This window comes from Manduca sexta, chromosome 13 (assembly GCF_014839805.1).
Source record: "Manduca sexta isolate Smith_Timp_Sample1 chromosome 13, JHU_Msex_v1.0, whole genome shotgun sequence".
Taxonomy (NCBI): domain Eukaryota; kingdom Metazoa; phylum Arthropoda; class Insecta; order Lepidoptera; family Sphingidae; genus Manduca; species Manduca sexta.
The window spans coordinates 6,495,918-6,514,369 of record NC_051127.1 but is presented as its reverse complement, the minus strand read 5'-3'; the positions used below and the strand labels follow the sequence as shown (position 1 = coordinate 6,514,369).

Genomic DNA, 18,452 nt, shown 5'->3' with positions numbered 1-18,452 from the left:
TTTAAAAACAATAAGAGGCAGGTGTGTACGGGTGCGCCGGGGCGTGCGGGCGCAGGCTCGTGCGGTGTTATTGCAGATTTATTGTTATCCTGCCCACCCCCGGCTTAGCGTATCACTGGAGGATTTGTCTCCGCGCGTTTCCCGATATTATTTCTGTGGGAACCTTGTCTCCCGAGATCTCGTGGGCTGATATTGATAGCTTTATTTATATGGTTATAAATAGAGTTTTGTTAAGGGTTAGTTATGGTAATAGGTTCAGGTCTCGGCGAATGCTTGAATTCTTTCGTGTTCAACAAGTTTAAATGTTAGTTTTCAATAATTAATATCGCTCATAATGTCATGACATTAGTTTTATAGTTCTAATACTTTTGGCGAATGCATTGTAATAGGTACTACGTCAAATCCCTCTTATTTATTCCCATATAAATTTCATTACGAAACAGACGAAACCACATGCAAAAGTCAGTGCAGAATGTTTTAATTAACACTCGATTGACACGGCATTAACAAGCTGTTCTTTATTTGAAATGGCGCTTCGGCAATAACCGTAACTTCCGACAATGGCCGATGATGGCCGACGGAAATCACGCGCTGTGATTGGGCCTTGCATCCGAGTGCGTCCGAATTGATGATTCGAAAACTTTATTGATATGGTTTTATGAAAAATCATTTTTTTTATAACTTTTTGTCCCTGGTATTTGGATTTATAAAGTTTTTGAACAGCTAACGTATTACCTAAGTATTTTATTTTTTTTGTTGTAGGTAGGTCTGTGTAAAGCTTAGATGCTAAGTCGTTCGGTGTTCTAATTTTAAATGTGTTGTGGCGACACAACGGTAGTCAGGTTTCTGCGGTTTTCCAATTATCTACGTTCGCCTCATATATCGTATAGTTCATCCATTTTAATAGAATAAATAATCATTAATTATATTATCATATAGAAAACAAAACAATTACATGTCGCTGCAGCGTATGAAATTCAAATCAACCAGTTATCATAGAACGGGACCGGTTTTAAAATTCAAACAGCGCCTCACCAACCAGCAATGGAAGTACAGATTGTAACCAATATTGGCCACGCTGCGATGAATTTTAAATTTCACCGATCGCCTTTCCGAATTAATTCGCGTACGTCCGCTTCCATTCGCGGCCAACAACCAAATGACGTGTAATCGCAAATCAAACCTATATTCCAATATGGCGGTCTGCGGTCAAGGATTTGAATGTGGAACGTTCGTTTCCCGCCAATATATCCCGCCGCGTTGGCCAATCGTCGCCACTTCTGGATTTAAATGGCGGCGGGCGCAGGTGGCGCTGTCACCGCGCGTCCCATTTCCCGCGGCGCGTAATCGAATGAATATTACAAACGTCATGTTGACAGCTATGCAGTTCGCGATATGGCGAGTGCTCTTTTTGTGCCGACCGCGGCCGCGTGTTCCGCTGACGCCATCACGGTAATAGTTGACACTTTCTGATTTCAATATTTTATTGCGATGGATTTTCAGGTTTGATGGGGGCATGACATGTCACTGCAGTTAAGGAAAAGAGTTCACCGAAACTTATGAGACCAATTTAGATATATTCTATTCATAAGGGAAGGTAACAATTAGGTACAAGCGAGTTCTGCGATCCTCGTCTTCTCGATATTTGGGAATAATATTCTCGCTATAAAGCACTGTAGCTCAACAGTCTTTCTACCAAAAAGAGAAACGGTATCAACAAATCGAATTAGGATACTTAGACTCAATAAATCCATATCAGAATCCCTCGGAACTGTACGCTGGGCGTTAAATAAAGTTGGCTCGCAGCCACACCGGTACCCGTGTCCAACGTGTTAATTCATGCACTTCGAAAAATGGCGCCATTTTAAAAACGAACGACGAAGTGAACTGTGACACGCTGCACCGTCGGTAATGAAAGCACTTAGCACTAAGCGAACCAATTATAAGTAATTTGGCGGGCTGTAATGGCGGCGGACAGCGGAGCGCAAAAACGCGCCAAAACTGAACGCTAAAAGCCCCCTAATTCGATTGTCAACGGTTTTAAAAACTTCGCAAATGGCAACACCGTTACGATCGTTAATAGATCGCGTGTTGTAATTAGAATGCTGGAAGAAAGTGGATATCAACGAATGAGAGAAAATGGCGCGGCTCAAAGCGTCACCTGAACGCTGTGCTTCTTCGGCGCTGGTGATTTATGGGCGCGGATCCGGACCGGTAATGAAATTGCACCCGCCCTCGCCCCCGACGAGACCCCTCCCCCCTCCGCCGCCGTACACCCGCCCCCGCGACCCCACCCGAGAACCCATTGTAGAAATTACTACGCAACGCTGAGCCGTGTACTTACGAATGTCTGCCGCGATGTTTATATTCTGTATTGTTTTTTGATATCGCGTGGGAATTGTAAGAACTTTGCCATTTTATTTAGATTCCATTTGGGCTGTATTGGCTATTTTAGTACTGACGCAATTGCTGTGCTAAGGTCTGAAGGTGAAAGGTCTGTTTGGGCGGACGAAACTTGTAAAAGGCGAGCTCTATTTATACCAATAAGCTGCATTGTAGTTACAATTTCTATAAGTCTCGAAAACACAATTGTACCAGTTTTAAATAAAGAATAGCTCACTTTTCTTTACCATCAACGACAATGCCAGCCCACAACAAAATAAAACCGCGTCCACACCGCCCCTATAAGGGTTAACGCCGACTTTCCCCGGGAAAACTATTGTGCATTCCCAAAGCTACAGCCAAGCGGTGGCTTTAAAAAACCTGTCTTTGTCCGGTCAATGGAAAATTTATTGGCACCGCTGGGAAATGTTTAATTGGCGAGTGCGGCGGTGTTTTCACCCCCTTCCCCCCGACCCGCGCCGCCGCCCCCGCCCGCCCCGCTTTCAATGTAACTATTGTTAACGTTTTTTAAAAAGCGTTTCGTGTGTGATTTTTAACGCGAATCGAAATATTATGGATGAACGGCTCAATGGGCGTCGTAAAGTTGCGATGTATTGCTACGGATTTGTTGGCTTCGATTCTATTCTTTTGTGGGTAAAATTACCTATTTACTGGGCTTGGGTTGTATTTGCGATGTAAACTACCATCAGGTGCATTATTGTATTTAATATAAAAAAATGCGAATATATTAGGTAAATTAATAGTAAAAATAAGGGTCCTGTAGTAAAAAAAACGCCAGTCACTGTTTTTTTAAGGGAAATTCTGCTACTGACTCTAATTGTTTAAAATGGTGACTTTAAAGTTTAACATCCATACATTCGATAAACGATCACTCTATTCACATAATCTGGTTTCGGTTTGAAGAAATATATCTAAAGGATATAAAAGTGCTATTAGTCTGTCTCTATTAAGTATTCGTTAATTATGCAATACTTTGTTAATAGCCAAACAGTTAATTTTATTCTTATTTCAAATAAATTTTTAAATATCCGCAAAAACGTCGAATAATTAATTCGACATTTTTGACGACGAAATACTTTACTGGCATAATTTTTTCAATAAAAAAATCGCTAATTTTGAATCTCGATAGCCAAGAAAGTGACTTACCGTTAAATGCTGGAACAGCCACGCCCGTAGGATGTTGGTGGCAACCTTCGGGAAGATGCCCTCTTCTTTGGTTCTTCTTGCCGTTGGTGTCGTCGTCTTCCTCCCCCCGTACCCCTCCCCTGAGCCGATACTCGCGTTACTCGCGTCGCCTGTTGACAAACAATACAATTACCATCGACATAGTGACCGGGGAATTGAAATGTAATTACGTTCAATGCAACGAATATGCGAGTTACTGTCGAGTTTTTATAGTAGAAGATTATTTTCGAATATAGAATTGTTTAGTAAAGTCATATTTCATTTCAGAGGATACGATTAAAAAATAATAATATATTTTTAAATTAGGAATACATTAAATTGATGATTATAATCTAAATGGAAATTTATTAAGTTAATTTAGCTAAATAGGAATTTGAATATGGAATACTTATTTTTGAATTTAGAATACATTTCATTCTACTATCTCTATTTAGCTTCACAGTTTACTACCAACATAATAAAACCAGAAAAAGTTTCACATACACAACGAAGACGTAAATCCTAAATAACCGTACTACCTTAGTTAATCGTTTATTTCATACAAAACGCGAGTTGACGCGTTAAAATCACGGTAACAGCGAACCCGCGCCCATTCCGGCTAATCACAACAACGTGTTAATTGCAAAGCAACGGGCAATTACTATTCGTACGTGTCTCGTCTGAGTGAGGCGTTATCGCCTCGCGGTCGCGTCTCGCATATTAATACAGTTAATGAACTTGACACTGTGTTAATGTATGTCTAGTTTTTGTCTGAGCGGTGTCGCGAGTGGCTGTTGTGTTGGCGTGTTTCTTATGTTGGCAGTATTGTAGACGAGATGTCAAATAGAAGTACATGTGTTTATGGTTTTTATTGAACTAAGTATTTTTTGCAATTGATGAGACGGGCATGACTCTCGTCTGGTAAGCGATACGACTGCTCATAAACAGTAGTAACACCACAAAGAACTTTGAATTACACGCGCTCGTCATCCTGAGACATAACATGTTAAGTTTTATAATAGTAATTACGCTACAATATCCTTCAAACGGCGATAGATATAGACATTAAGTTCAAACAGGAAGACAACAGTGCATGCGCACTGCTGCTTGGTATCAGGGTAGTTATCAATGGTACCCAGACAGCCGCTACACCAGAAACCTACCACCATTATGACCGTTTAGTTTAAAGATCACATTCCCTACAACCTTGTACCACCCTCAAAATACCCACAAATAAAACCGAGAGATAAGACACTGCTGAATCCGATTTGTTCGTGTGCTGTGAATATTGTATGTCGCGGCGCTAATTTGTTCGCCTCGTACCGTTCCCGGGTGAGGAACTTGAATTATTCACCGATCGTGCATCATTTGTGCTTACACATGTTCGATAAAGCTTTGTGTTTGGCTCCAGGCTTCTCGCTTCTCTGTCACAAGTGCAGTGAATGTATCGCGGGCGATGTAAATACTTGATGTTAAGAGACAGTCTTACTTATAAAAATTACGCAAAGGTATGCTTAGTTACTTAGATCTCTCATATGTGAGAGTCCGCCTGGGTAGGTACCACCGCAATGTCTATTCCTGCCGCCAAGCAGCAGTGTGTAGTCCTTGTTGTATTCCGGTTTGAAGGATATTGTAGCCAGTGTAACTACTGGACATTGGACTTAACATCTCACGTCTCAGGATGTTGAGCGCAGTGGAATACCAAACAATATTTTGTATTTCAAGGTGTTGGATGGTGTTTCTACTGTTTATGGGCGCTCGTATCGCTTACCATCAGACGAACGGCAAGCTCGTCTCGTCATTATCAGAAATAAAAAAAAATTAAACACAAATTGATCGATCAGCTGTAAGTCAAAACCCGCCATCTTGTCTGTTAATAATGTTAAAACTAGGAACCGGTGATGTCTTTGACAGCTATTTAAGCAATAACCACCTCTTAACGCTAAAACGAGTTTATAAGTAAGACTGGTAATATCGGGATTCGCAGTATACCACCAAGTTTGTAATCCAAAGATGGTGTTGCTACTGCTTATGGGTGGTATACGGTGGTATGCGTAAGGAATGCTCGTCTGATAAATTCCAAAAAAATACTTTGGTTCTAGAAAAACCATAGACTGTACTTCTGTTTGACATTTTGCATATAACTGTATACTTTTTTTTATTATTATTTTTTTATTTAGGGGATTTATCCAAAGGTGGAATGTCAGTTCCATCGTATCCTAATCTATGTTATGCTGACAAGGTATTCTTACTAGCTAAAAAGGCGAATGACTCATTGATGCATATACATTTTAAACAGCGCGCTAACTTCTTCTGACAGGTATACCAACATAAGAAACTCATACCAACATAACAATTACTCGAGATACAAGTTTGGGAGGTGATTTTATCGTTTATGGCCGTGTTTAGGCCGTTAAAGATTTCAATAAATTAATTAATATTTCTGGCTCGAGGCCTGTATCATGAACAACAATAAGTAGAGGCTGACTGGATTATTTGTTTTTTTATTATATTGACAAGTAGGTAAATGTTAATTTTTATTATTAACTGTGAAATAGACTGAATAGCTAGAACTTCAGTGTGAGTAGTGTGAATTTAACCATTAATTAAAATGCTTACTGAATAATATTGATATTATTTGCTGACGTAAATATTTCCATCATCCAAAAAGTCAATCACAAAACAAAATTAAATTAATCACATAAATTAATTCGATCAGATAGCGCGGGTGCATCGACTACTTATTCTAGTGATGCGACCGTGACGGTTGTCGATGTCGATAAAAATTAGTGCGGGGTCGAGTGCCGGTGCATTGTGACGGAGATGGGAGATGTAATAAAATTACTCTTACACCATTACCCAGCGCCCCTCGCCTATACAGGATGCTCTTAAATATGCAAATTCTAAATATTTAATATGTTTTTACAATATCTATACTATTATATAAAGCTGAAGAGTTTGTTTGTTTGTTTGTTTGTTTGTTTGTTTGTTTGTTTGTTTGTTTGAACGCGCTAATCTCAGGAACTACCGGTCCAAACTGAAAAATTCTTTTTGCGTTGGATAGCCCTTTGTTCGTGGAGTGCTATAGGCTATATATCATCACGCTATACCCAATAGGAGCGGAGCAGTAATGGCTAATCTCAGAACTACCGGTCCAAACTGAAAAAATCTTTTTGCGTTGGATAGCCCTTTATTAGTGGAGTGCTATAGGCTATATATCATCACGCTATACCCAATAGGAGCAGAGCAGTAATGGCTAATCTCAGGAACTACCGGTCCAAACTGAAAAATTATTTTTGCGTTGGATAGCCCTTTGTTTGTGGAGTGCTATAGGCTATATATCATCACGCTATACCCAATAGGAGCGGAGCAGTAATGGCTAATCTCAGGAACTACCAGTCCAAACTGAAAAATTCTTTTTGCGTTGGATAGCCCTTTGTTCGTGGAGTGCTATAGGCTATATATCATCACGATATACCCAATAGGAGCGGAGCAGTAATGGCTAATCTCAGGAACTACCGGTTCAAACTGAAAAATTATTTTTGCGTTGGATAGCCCTTTGTTCGTGGAGTACTATAGGCTATATATCATCACGCTATACCCAATAGGAGCGGAGCAGTAATGAAACATGTTGCAAAAACGGGGAAAAATTATTAGTTTTGAGAGCTTCCGTTGCGTGCGCTGCGTAAACGGTTAAAGTTATGCAACAATGATGTATGACGGGATTGTTCCTCTTAAAAAGTTCTAAAAATATATATTATAAAACAAAGTCCCTCGCTGCATCTGTCTGCCTGAACGTGTTAAACTCAAAAACTACCCAACGTATTAAGATGAAATTTGGTATGGAAACAGTTTGAGACCCTGGGAAGAACAAAGGCTCCCGGGAAACTACTACTTTTATAACGGAAAACTTTAGCCTGAAAAACTTTATAACGCGGGCGGAGCCGCGGGCAAAAGCTAGTTAATTAATAAAAACATAATAAAATAATATTGTATTTTTTAGGTTTTTATTTCGTATGGCCATGGTGGAATTTATTTTATGTTAAATAAAGTATTTGGTATATTGTGTTTCAGTGTCTTAAATTTATGCAATGATTAGTATTGACCATCATTGGACGGGGTAATAGCTCTTAAATTATGTGTTGATTATTTTAAGAAAGTTTTGCAAGGACTAACCTTAAACAAATTAACATTAACACACATTAACTTATTCTGTAAATTTATAATGTTTCTTTATATTTATGCGAATATTTGACATCGAAATAAACTAGTTTTCATATTTTATCGCAGTTTCCGACCCAATCCGCCCCGTGACCATAAAGGCTACAATATCCAAAACGTTGAGCAAATTATAACATAAAAAACCACGACAAAATCCGAAAATAGTTTTATTTTTGTATTTGTACTACACTTAGTTGGACTAAGGCCTTCCCTCTCAGTAGTAAAGGAGGCCCGTGCCCAACAGTGGGACAGTATACAGGGCTGATATTATTCTGAAGTTTTATTTATACCACCCTGTAACAGCGTGCAAAATCAGAGTGCAGTTGCATGATGCAACATTGTAATCCCCTAATTCATCTCAGTCCCACGCACGGCGCCCTTCTAACGCGACCCCAAACGCGCAAACACTGCGTGCGAAAAGTCGAGGGAAATGTTTAAATTAACTTAATGCCATTACATTAATGAAATATTACTGGTGGCAGGTCCTCTTGCGAACGTTCCAATTGTTTATATGGCACCGCACACACACATACAACATCACGCATTTATCTCCGAAGGGGTATGCAGAGGCGCTACCAGGGAACCCACTTTGCCAAGTGTGTTCCGTCTCTTGATAGGAGGCGAGCCTATCGCCATATGAGGCACAAATTCCAGACTCTGGGCTGATACTGAGCATAACTCAAATATCCCTTTGCCAGATTCGGGATCCGAACCCAGGACCTGCAACCTACTCCTTAATATATGCCTTATTATTTTTGGCACATTTAGCAGAGATAAAGACGAGTATCCAGTTTCATATATTAACGCAAAGTCAAAATAACCAGCTTTTAGAGGACATACGTTACTCTACCATCAGTATTATTCTTTTCAGTCCCATTTCAGGTTAGAGAACTTGGATTTTTAATAGAAATAAAGTACTATTGAATACTAAGATAAGTCAACGTTTGATTATGACTCCATTCAAACTTGCACCTAAAAATCAATTAACTAAACCTGAAATTCTAACGGCATTAATTAAGCAACAAACATAACCGTTGCGGGAATCCTAACACGAGATCACGTTGTAATGGGGCCATATTGAATCCTAGTGCGTAGTCCAATGTCCCCTAAACTATATTGTATATTAACATCAATTAAGGGTATGATGCGCGTTTGGCATAAGTCGCGAATGCTCATTAGAACCTGTGGGACGTCATTCCCTGGCGTTAAGCCGATCGGCTGCAACCGGACACCGAACCCGCTGCCCCACGGCACGCGCCGCGCACCCGCCAGCTGTTTGTGTGGTTTCGCGCTGTTTGGGATGTTGGGGTTGGATTTTTGGATTGTATTTGTTGGGTTTGCGAGACGTGAATTCGAATAATTTTAGGCTATTCAAGCTGAAACTATTATCTATTGGCAGAGTCTAATAGTACCGGATGGTCATAATTCAAGGTTTTACGAAACGTAAATATATTAAATTTTGTATTATTCTGATAATTTTTCAACGGAAATTGGATAAGGCATTAAAACAATCATGTGCTTCTTATATACGTTATGTGAAGGAAAATATCGTGAGGAAACCTGCACACCTGAGAAGTTCTCTATAGGAATTTTGAGGGTGTTTGAAGTCTACCAATGCGCACTAGGCCAGTGTGGTGGACTAAGGCCCAATCTCTCTCATTAGTAGTGACCCAGCAATAGGACAGTATATAATACAGGGCTGATATTATATTTATTATTATTATACACGTTATATTAATAATTTTTAACTAATAATTGCAAAATGTTTCACTTAAACCAACAAATTTACTCACAAAACAAATGCCGATTCCTTGTTAAGTACACATGCACCTAACATGCACTAGACGAGTGCACGCGCACTCAACCCACGTGGTTCCTTCGGCCTCATCTTCGTTCATTAGTATTGTGTAGTCTGCCATTGACATTACTCTCTGGCGAAATTTATCGTGTTTCCCGACATTAGTGCAGGGCGCAAATGAGTGCAGGGACTATCGAGTTACGCCAATCAACTGAAAGCACGCGGGCTGTAGTGTTGTGGAGTTGTCGATAAATGTGATTGTGAGGTTATATTGTTTATTATTGATGCTGCTGTTTGAATATGAAACGATTTGAGTAAAAATTCAACGATCTTTAATTAAACTGTAATAGGCAGATGTCTGTATATTATAGACAATGAAGAATAGAACAGAAGAAAACAACAGTTTTTTTAAATGGTGTCTATCTATATATTTGTTCACGTATTACGCAATAATTACTACACGGAATTCAATGCAGTTTTCACTAATATATTGCTAGAGGTCTAACTTAAGATATAGGCCCCATTTAAACCCAGTATAATATAAAACTGGAGTGTTATCCCGGAAAAATCATATTACGCGGGCAAAATCACGAGCAAAAGCTAGTTTTAAAATAAGCTTCATATTTAAGTTGAGATGGTTTCAAGGGACCATAAGGTGATATTTTTCATTCATTTTCATATAATAATATAATGATGAGACTAGTATACTTAATAAAAAACAACTTTAAGAGCTCCAATAATTTAGCAGAGAATTAAGACACATAAGTGTTAGAAAGCATACATAAATACATCGACTAACCGACTATCGATATAAACAATTGCGCAACCCAATCCCATCACTAGCCAGCGACAAGCGTGGTGTCGTAATACGCTCACCGATTTGATGGATTGGCTTCTTTGGACCCCCTCCTATTTGCAAACACCCTTATCTGGGCTGTGGGGCCCGACCCCCGGCGGGGCGGGGGTTAATTAAAATCGGCACCCGAATACGGGCATTAGGTGTCGATTGCACAAAAATGTGTTTAGCTATTCAACGTGGGAACGATGGAATAGTATTGAGTAATCGGTATGAAACTCTGTTTGGGTTTTAGTTTTATGTTTATTGAAACTAGCATTTGCAAACTGCGCCTATGCTAAATTCCTTTCACAAATAATCCCCGATAAAATGTAGTAGAGATATGGTTTAAGTATGTTACAAATATCATCCAAATCTGTTTAGCAATTTTTGACCTTATCACACCCGTATTTAAGTATTTTAATTTATTATTTCATCAATATTTTGTACGTCTTATAATTACACATAGAAAACAATAATAAATAGTTTTCGGAAAAATAAGAGAATTTGGCACTCCAATCAATCAACTCCGCATAATATAATTCAAACCAAAATAATATCAACAAGTATCAAAATTAATGTCACCGCGATAAAATGTAGTCCTGAAAATCACTGACCAAAAATAACAAAATATGACAACCCTTAAATGGAAAGTCGCTTAGTCCGCGCTCGGTGACGGAAAGCGCTGCGTGCGCTTAATTATCGCGCGTGACGCGAGCGTGGCGCTGTAGCGTGACGTAGCACGCCAGTACGACAGTACGCGGCGTGTATCACTTCGGCGTATAATAAGCTTCGTTTGCGTTCTGTGTAACGTACACGTTGAGTCGTTATGTAGACGCCATTTTGTTTTTCGGTAACTGTTTCTTAATGTTTATGTTATTAATTGTAAATGTACAAAACTTTTTGTCAACAAAACAATGATTTATATTTATTTCGAATAACAAGACTCTCAAAATGTAAGAGGCAATTATTAAAAACACTCATACCGATAATAAAATAAAAAGTAAATTAAAAAATAAAGAAACATGAAATCTCGACGTCCAAATCTCTCGAGTGGAGTTTTGAGAACGGGAACGGTCCTTCCAGCCGGATAAGGGCTAAAATATGACGCTGTATTTCGCTTAATGAAAACCGACTATCGCAAGAGACCTCTGCTAATGCGTCCGATGTTTATCAACAGGACCCCAACGGACCCCAGAGCTGGGAACGCAAAAATCACTGTACGGGGTGAATATTAAGCGATGCCGCTTGCCATAATATACTTCAATTAAAATTCAAATTGAAAACTCTACGGGTTTTTATCGGGGTGTGGAAAATAGGAGTTTATTTTTATGCAGAATCCATAAAGTCGCTAGCTGACGTTACCTTAAATAATGCTTGTTAGGATTTCATACAACAATGTTGTAAAGAAAATCTTGTGTACAAATAGTCTTGCCACTTTAATTTTATTATAATCAAACAAATAAAATGCGCAACTGCGGTTAAGCACAACTATAACACTCAAATTTTTACGCGGCGTCCATAAAAGTTTGGAGTTAAATGTACACAGAATATACCCTTAATGGGTGATAAAGGCACCCCATAACTCGGCTATCAGCCGCTCGACGGAGTGTTATCCCTTCTTAATTGGCCGTTCCGGCACAGAATCGTCAATTTGAGATATTAAACTAATTTTCAATGTTGTGTAATCTGCAAGACGTGATCCGAGGGTTCAGATTGGCGCACAGCTATTCACGTTTTGTTTTTAATTGCGCTGTTGCTTTCGTATTACTCTTACGATTTATAATTTCTTAGTAATGTCACAAGAGGACATAAAGGTATTTTATTACATAAATCCTTCATATCATAGTACTTAAGGACAAATAGTCATATTTCTTTACTGATATAGTAACAGGGCATAAAAAACATATTCCTACAGTTTATTACAGTTTTATTGAACGTGTTGATTTTATAACGCGGTTAAGTGTTCAGTTTATTGTTATTGTGGAAATTTGGACATTTCATAAAATCTTTATTGTGCATCACAAGGTAATCAACGAGCTGGTGATTCTGAACGTATCCTGCCAAAATATTCGCGACTTGAGACAACATATCAATAATATCAGCCCTGTATTATATACTTGCCCACTGCTGAGCACGGGCCTCCTCTACTACTGAGAGGGATTAGGCCTTAGTCCACCACGCTGGCCTAGTGCGGATTGGTAGACTTCACACACCTTCGAAATTCCTATAGAGAACTTCTCAGATGTGCAGGTTTCCTCACGATGTTTTCTTTCACCGTTAAAGCGAACGATACATTCACAAAGAATACACATTTAGCTGCGTAAAGGTTAATGCCGCTGTAGATGATGATTTTAGAAAAGTCAGAGTTTTGTGTCCTTGGGATTTGAACCTGCGGACATTCGTCTTGGCAGTCCGTTCCACACCCAACTAGGCATAGTAAGTAACCGACCTGCCTGGAATCTAAACATTTATGGGAGTCAGATGACACCTTCCCTTGCGTTACGGAAAAAACGACTTAAAATACCATCTCCAATACTCCAGATTAATCCTTTATGGGTCAATATCCTGAAATCCCTTTAGGATCATGCAGGGGTGTTACGAGAGTGCGCAGTAATTATAAACTGTTTTGACACGGTGATAAAGATTTCGAGACGTTCATATAAATGTAAATGAATTGTGCAGATAGAGAGAATTTTGAGGCTCATGCAAGTGTTTGATGGCGAATGGAACAATTAAACTTGTAATAGAGTTTTAAATACCTTTGAATTATAATGGCATGACTGTAATAAGTAAGTGCAGTTCAAAAGATAACTATTACAATTTTGAGGTAAAAAATGTTATAACTTTATAAGTTTTAAATAGCCAGTGACGACAATTGCCAGACTAATTGAATGCAGTTGAAAAACAATTGATAATTATATAGAAAAAGGTAATCCTGTTGGCATAAAAATTATGTTAAGGTTGATCGTAAAGTTTTCAACAGATTTGTGTTTTTTTTATTGATAGCGAAATTAGTGTATCCTGAATTATATTATAAGTACCCTCTTGACTTAATTTCTAATAATGTACTTAATTTCATCATAACCAATTTTTTAGACTGAAAAGAAAGTAAAAAAAGTGTGTCCATCGCCCACGCAAAGCTGACCACAAGTACCAAGCTCGCATGAACATGAGGAGCTGCGTGTGCGGCCGCTCGCGCACCGCGCTTGCGCCGTATTTATGAACACCTCGGCTCTCATGATCGCCTGGTACCCGACGTAACGTACACCGCGCCATTAATAACTACGGCCTTTGTTTTGTTGGACTTACGGGAAAGTTGAGCTTATCAAATAACTTGAATGTGTTAAATGAGGAATTATTCTCCCGCTATCATGATGGAAATAAATTCTGATAAAAAAAAAACAGAAGCTAAGCACCTGATAAAAATCTCGTAAATGTCTCTATATATACAGAGATAAAGTTTATTTTTTTAAGATGTGATTTTTGTAGGCGGCATTTTCTGCATCTGTAACATCATCTATAACTTTTGAGAGAACGTTACTCATTTAATATTTTGTTTTTTCTAATGTATACGGGTTAATTATATTTTGACAGGCCTAATTACTAATGAAGAGTCGGAATCCCGCCAACGTTATCTCCGATACAAAACTAAAAAATCATAACATTTGTAGCGCGCCAGTCGCCAGTCGTAGTTGCCAGTAATTGCCGTCGCCGCTGCTTTTGGTGGCCAGATGACAATCAGAAGCGTCCCCTGTCATACTTCTCATGGGATAATGCTTGACTGATCGTCGGCCGCGCAGCCTAATTAAAACTTTTATGTTAATTTTAAATTCCGAACAAATCGCCGCCATCTTTATTTATTCGTGTTAAAGGCTACATTCGCTTATTTTTTTGTCGGCCGCGCGCGATTGTATCGAAGAGGTGCGCGGGCGCAACCTGCCTTAGTATCGAGTGATCAGTGTACAGGGCCGATGACACCGTGCGGTTTTTTGATAATATTTCCCGTGTTATTTTTGTTTCGGGTATTAATTTACGTGTTGCGATACGAGCATGATATCGCGTCCTCTCGGCTTACGTTGTTTCTCAGTATCATACTATGTTTACAACGAAAATCCATAATTTTTAGGGACGTTTTTTATGAGATTCTTCAAGTAAAATACGATACTTTTATCATATTCTTTGAAAGTTTCGCGCGAAATACGGTACCGCATACGCAGCCGACGCGCCGCGCCGTTGATTTCGTAGGAGATTGTGCCATCCTCGGCGGCACAGTTACATATGTAGCGTCAAACGAGCGTCTACCGCGAGGGGTGGACTGACCTCTTTCCGCTAATTAATTAATGCCACGAAAAAACAACGTCTTAGTAAAAAAAAATGTCATCAAATACACCGCATCTAAATGAGGTTCAATTTAACTTTTACGACTTTACAAGTTAACGAGGATTTTCCCCAAACCTCGGCGCAGATCAAAGTTTCCATCAATTACACGTTCGTTACGTAAAAAACAAACTGTAAACAGGCAAAAAAAGTTCCGGCTCGCTGGGACGCGCCGAAAAGTTGCGAATGTTAAAAAGCAGTTAACGTATGTATCTAGCTTAAAGTTAATTGTTATTTGAAGGCAGACGTGAGGCACATAGCGAATGGCGCATACGATGAATACTAAATCGTCCGCACCACGGTAGACCCGATAAATCTTTCTAATAATGTCGTGATCATAATAAAAATTAGCCTTAAGGGGATACAATTAAATGCCTAGGCATCATTTTGAATACTAGATTCTTGCAATTGTAAATGTTTATTCGTCTGGCGTAGACACAATCAAGAGTTAACAATGTGGCATAATAATGTGAGTTTCATAATTTAATTTTTACTATAATGCGTCGATGACGCATAGTACTATCGCAGTTAACGAGTCGATTGTAGACTGGCAGGAGTTGCATTTAGAGGTTATTTCAAATTAAAAAATCAACTTGAACTTATTTGAATTTCGAATCACGTTTAAATCTGGAACGCGGCAAATTAGGTCTTTAATCGAATTGATTCATGCATTAGTTGCGGTAATCAAGTCGTTGCCACCATTTGCAGATTCATAGATAAGTAAACCATAGACTAAAAAGGATTCATGTAGAGTCAGTTTATACGAACGTCGAACTTTTTCAAACTTATTAAGAGCGCAATTTACTATAGCATTCAATACGAAAAAGGCAAAAATAATTTGTACGAATTAAAAATAAATACTGTTATTTATTTAATTACATAATAATTGTACATTGCTTTTAAGCTTATTGGCTGTTTGCGAGAATGGCTTTTATAAATATTTTTTTAAACATTTAATTAACACTTCATTTGCCACGAGGCTGGGTAGTTGTCTGACATGTGATCGTGCGTTGAACTCAAATGGCGGAAAACGAATTGATTTATTGATTGTATATTTTTTTATTCGATAAGTCATCGTATTAGTGAAAGAAGATAGTATCTAATGTAAAATATGGAGGTATTATGGGAATTTCATAAATAACCATGACTCAGAAATCTATAAGAACAGACGTCAAATTAATATGTTTAAAAGTCCATCGCATCAAAACCAAACTGTTTGTATATTACGACTAATTTGAGATTAGGCGGCGCATACACAGCGCGTTTTACGAGCAGCCGCACGAGCCATAAATCAGTACGATTGCGTATAATAAACGGTTTAGAGACAACTGCGCGTTTGACCGCCTTATTTTAGTTATAATAACGAAGTGATAAATACTAGAGTTATAGTAGTTGGGTAGGAGATCTTGAGCCCTAATATGCTTTAGGAAGGTTTGGATGTAACAAAAATTAACAACTATTCTAATTAAAATTCAGTAATAGGTATATTATATAATATTCACAACATTTAGTACATTCCCTCGATGGCGTAGTTACGTGTGTGGTACGATTGAGGTCCTGGGTTGAAATTCCGGGTCGGGAAAAGTGATATTTGATTTTTTTGACCCCCCCCCCTAACACTATGGGACCTAACCACATCTCGAAAAGTGGGTACTCTTGCGTCTCCGTCAGTAAATGAGCGAGAAGTGTGTGTAAAATTGAATAAACCAACTCAAAAATCGCACGCAACTCCTCTCTCATTCCTAGACATCAACAAGGACAGTCCAAATATAACTTCTAGTCATTCAAATCTGTGGATTAACTGACGCAACAACGACACCGGTACGATGCTTTCCTAGTACTCATCGTGATAATTAACGTCTAGCTACAAATGAAATGTCAAGACACGTGTTGTCAACAATGTCATTTTATTCTCGGTTTCATTTGCTGCCATTTTATTTTGCGAAATATGATTAAAGGAAATGTCATAAAACTATGTTATTTTCGAGATTTTAAAGAATTTCTAAATGTCTATCAAGTTATGTTGAAGTAGTTGACGAAAGACCGGGAAGGTGCCAAATCATTTAAAACTGTAGACAGCAATTTTCAGGTGGTGTGTTCGGGTTGTAAGATTTTTGTAGTCAATATAGTAAGCATAGAAATTGACATCAGGATGACGGGTGAAGTGTCGTCCAATGATTATTTATCAAAGCTTTTGATTATTGCATCTGTTTGTAGATAGCCCGGATATTTTCCATTAGGCGAGCGACTCGAGCACCTCATCACCAAGTTATATAAATAGCGAAAACATATTTCCAGCAATAACATTTTAATTTATTTTTTTAATTACCTTATAAAACCTTAACTGTCCGTATCTTGCAAAGGTAATAAAACAATTTAAACCCAACTTATAACGACAAGATAATTCCTAAACTCTTAATCAAAACACACGCGACTCATAAGTCACTTATAACCGTCGAAAAGAGCAGCTAAACCTCAAATGGGCGTCGTAATCGCTGTTACGGCTCGTCTGAGCGTCGGCGACAAAAAAAACGCTCAGGAAAATAAACGCCTACCTCGTTACCGCCCTAATGCATGGCCTTTATATATAGAAAGCTTAGAATAGAGATGAGACAATGTTTTGTTGATCTAATCTTACGAATACGAATTATAATTCCGATATTTAGAACATTGTAGCCAGTGTAACTACTGGATATAGGACTCAACATCTCATGTCTCATGACGAGCGCAGTGGTATACCGAACAATACATTGTAATTCAAGGTGTTGGTGTTTCTACTGTTTATGGTCGTATCGCTTACCATCAGGCGAACGGTAAGCTCGTCTCGTCATTCAAAACAATGAAAAAAGGGATTTTAAGATTATTTCGTAGAGTCGGATAATCAAATTAGTCTGAAGGATGAAAGAGGGGGCTTGATTGGAGAACTGACAGTATTACTATAATTTTATTACAATTGGTAATGCACCCGTAATGCCATTGTGTTTATGTTGACGATGACTTACTATATAGCTAAGTTGCGATGCCACTTCTCTCAAAGGCTACTTTACTACGAACCAGCTGAACATCATCGCTGGCGTCACTTTTGTGAGCAAATAGATTTCAGTGCTTTTCTTTTATATTATGTAATCTAGCTTGTTAAAAATAATCTTTCTTCTCTTTCTTTCTAAGTCTGTCGCCACAAACCTAGCAACGTACGTAACATTTTTAATTAAATTATCCATCAGGTCTTTGACGAAATAAAATCCCAGTTTGAGCGTTAAAGTTATACCACTTCTGCGTAAGATACGCATCGCAATTAACTGGTCGAGTTAATTTGAATTTTTTCTAAATCTTGATTATCTTGTGTCATTTCGTAGTTAGGTTTATGGCCTGGACTACTAATATTACAACTAGGCCGAGGTTCAATGCTCAGCTGAGGCTCTCTGCTGAAAATTGTACGGAAAATACCACACCCGATTTTTCATTACTTGTTATCTGTTTGAAAAAGGGGGGACGAATTGCGTATCAACTAGCGGCACCCCTCCCCCCCGCAGTCAATGAGAAGCAAAATTGTGTTTAACTTAATTTATTCTATCTCTATCTAATTATCTTATATGTATCTAATTTATCATTAGAAAGATTTGTAGACCGCATATCAGTACCTGTATAGCT

The 18,452-nt window shown here is 38.5% G+C and overlaps 1 protein-coding gene across 1 annotated transcript in view; it reads right to left on the bottom strand.

Moving 5' to 3' along the window:
- LOC115450162 (homeobox protein homothorax) overlaps nt 1-18,452 on the bottom strand; it is a 302,038-nt gene that overhangs the window by 99,914 nt on the left and 183,672 nt on the right. The window contains 3 exon segments of the mRNA XM_030178157.2: nt 3,550-3,610; nt 3,612-3,658; nt 3,661-3,698. Of these exon segments, the coding sequence (XP_030034017.2) occupies nt 3,550-3,610; nt 3,612-3,658; nt 3,661-3,698 (146 nt within the window).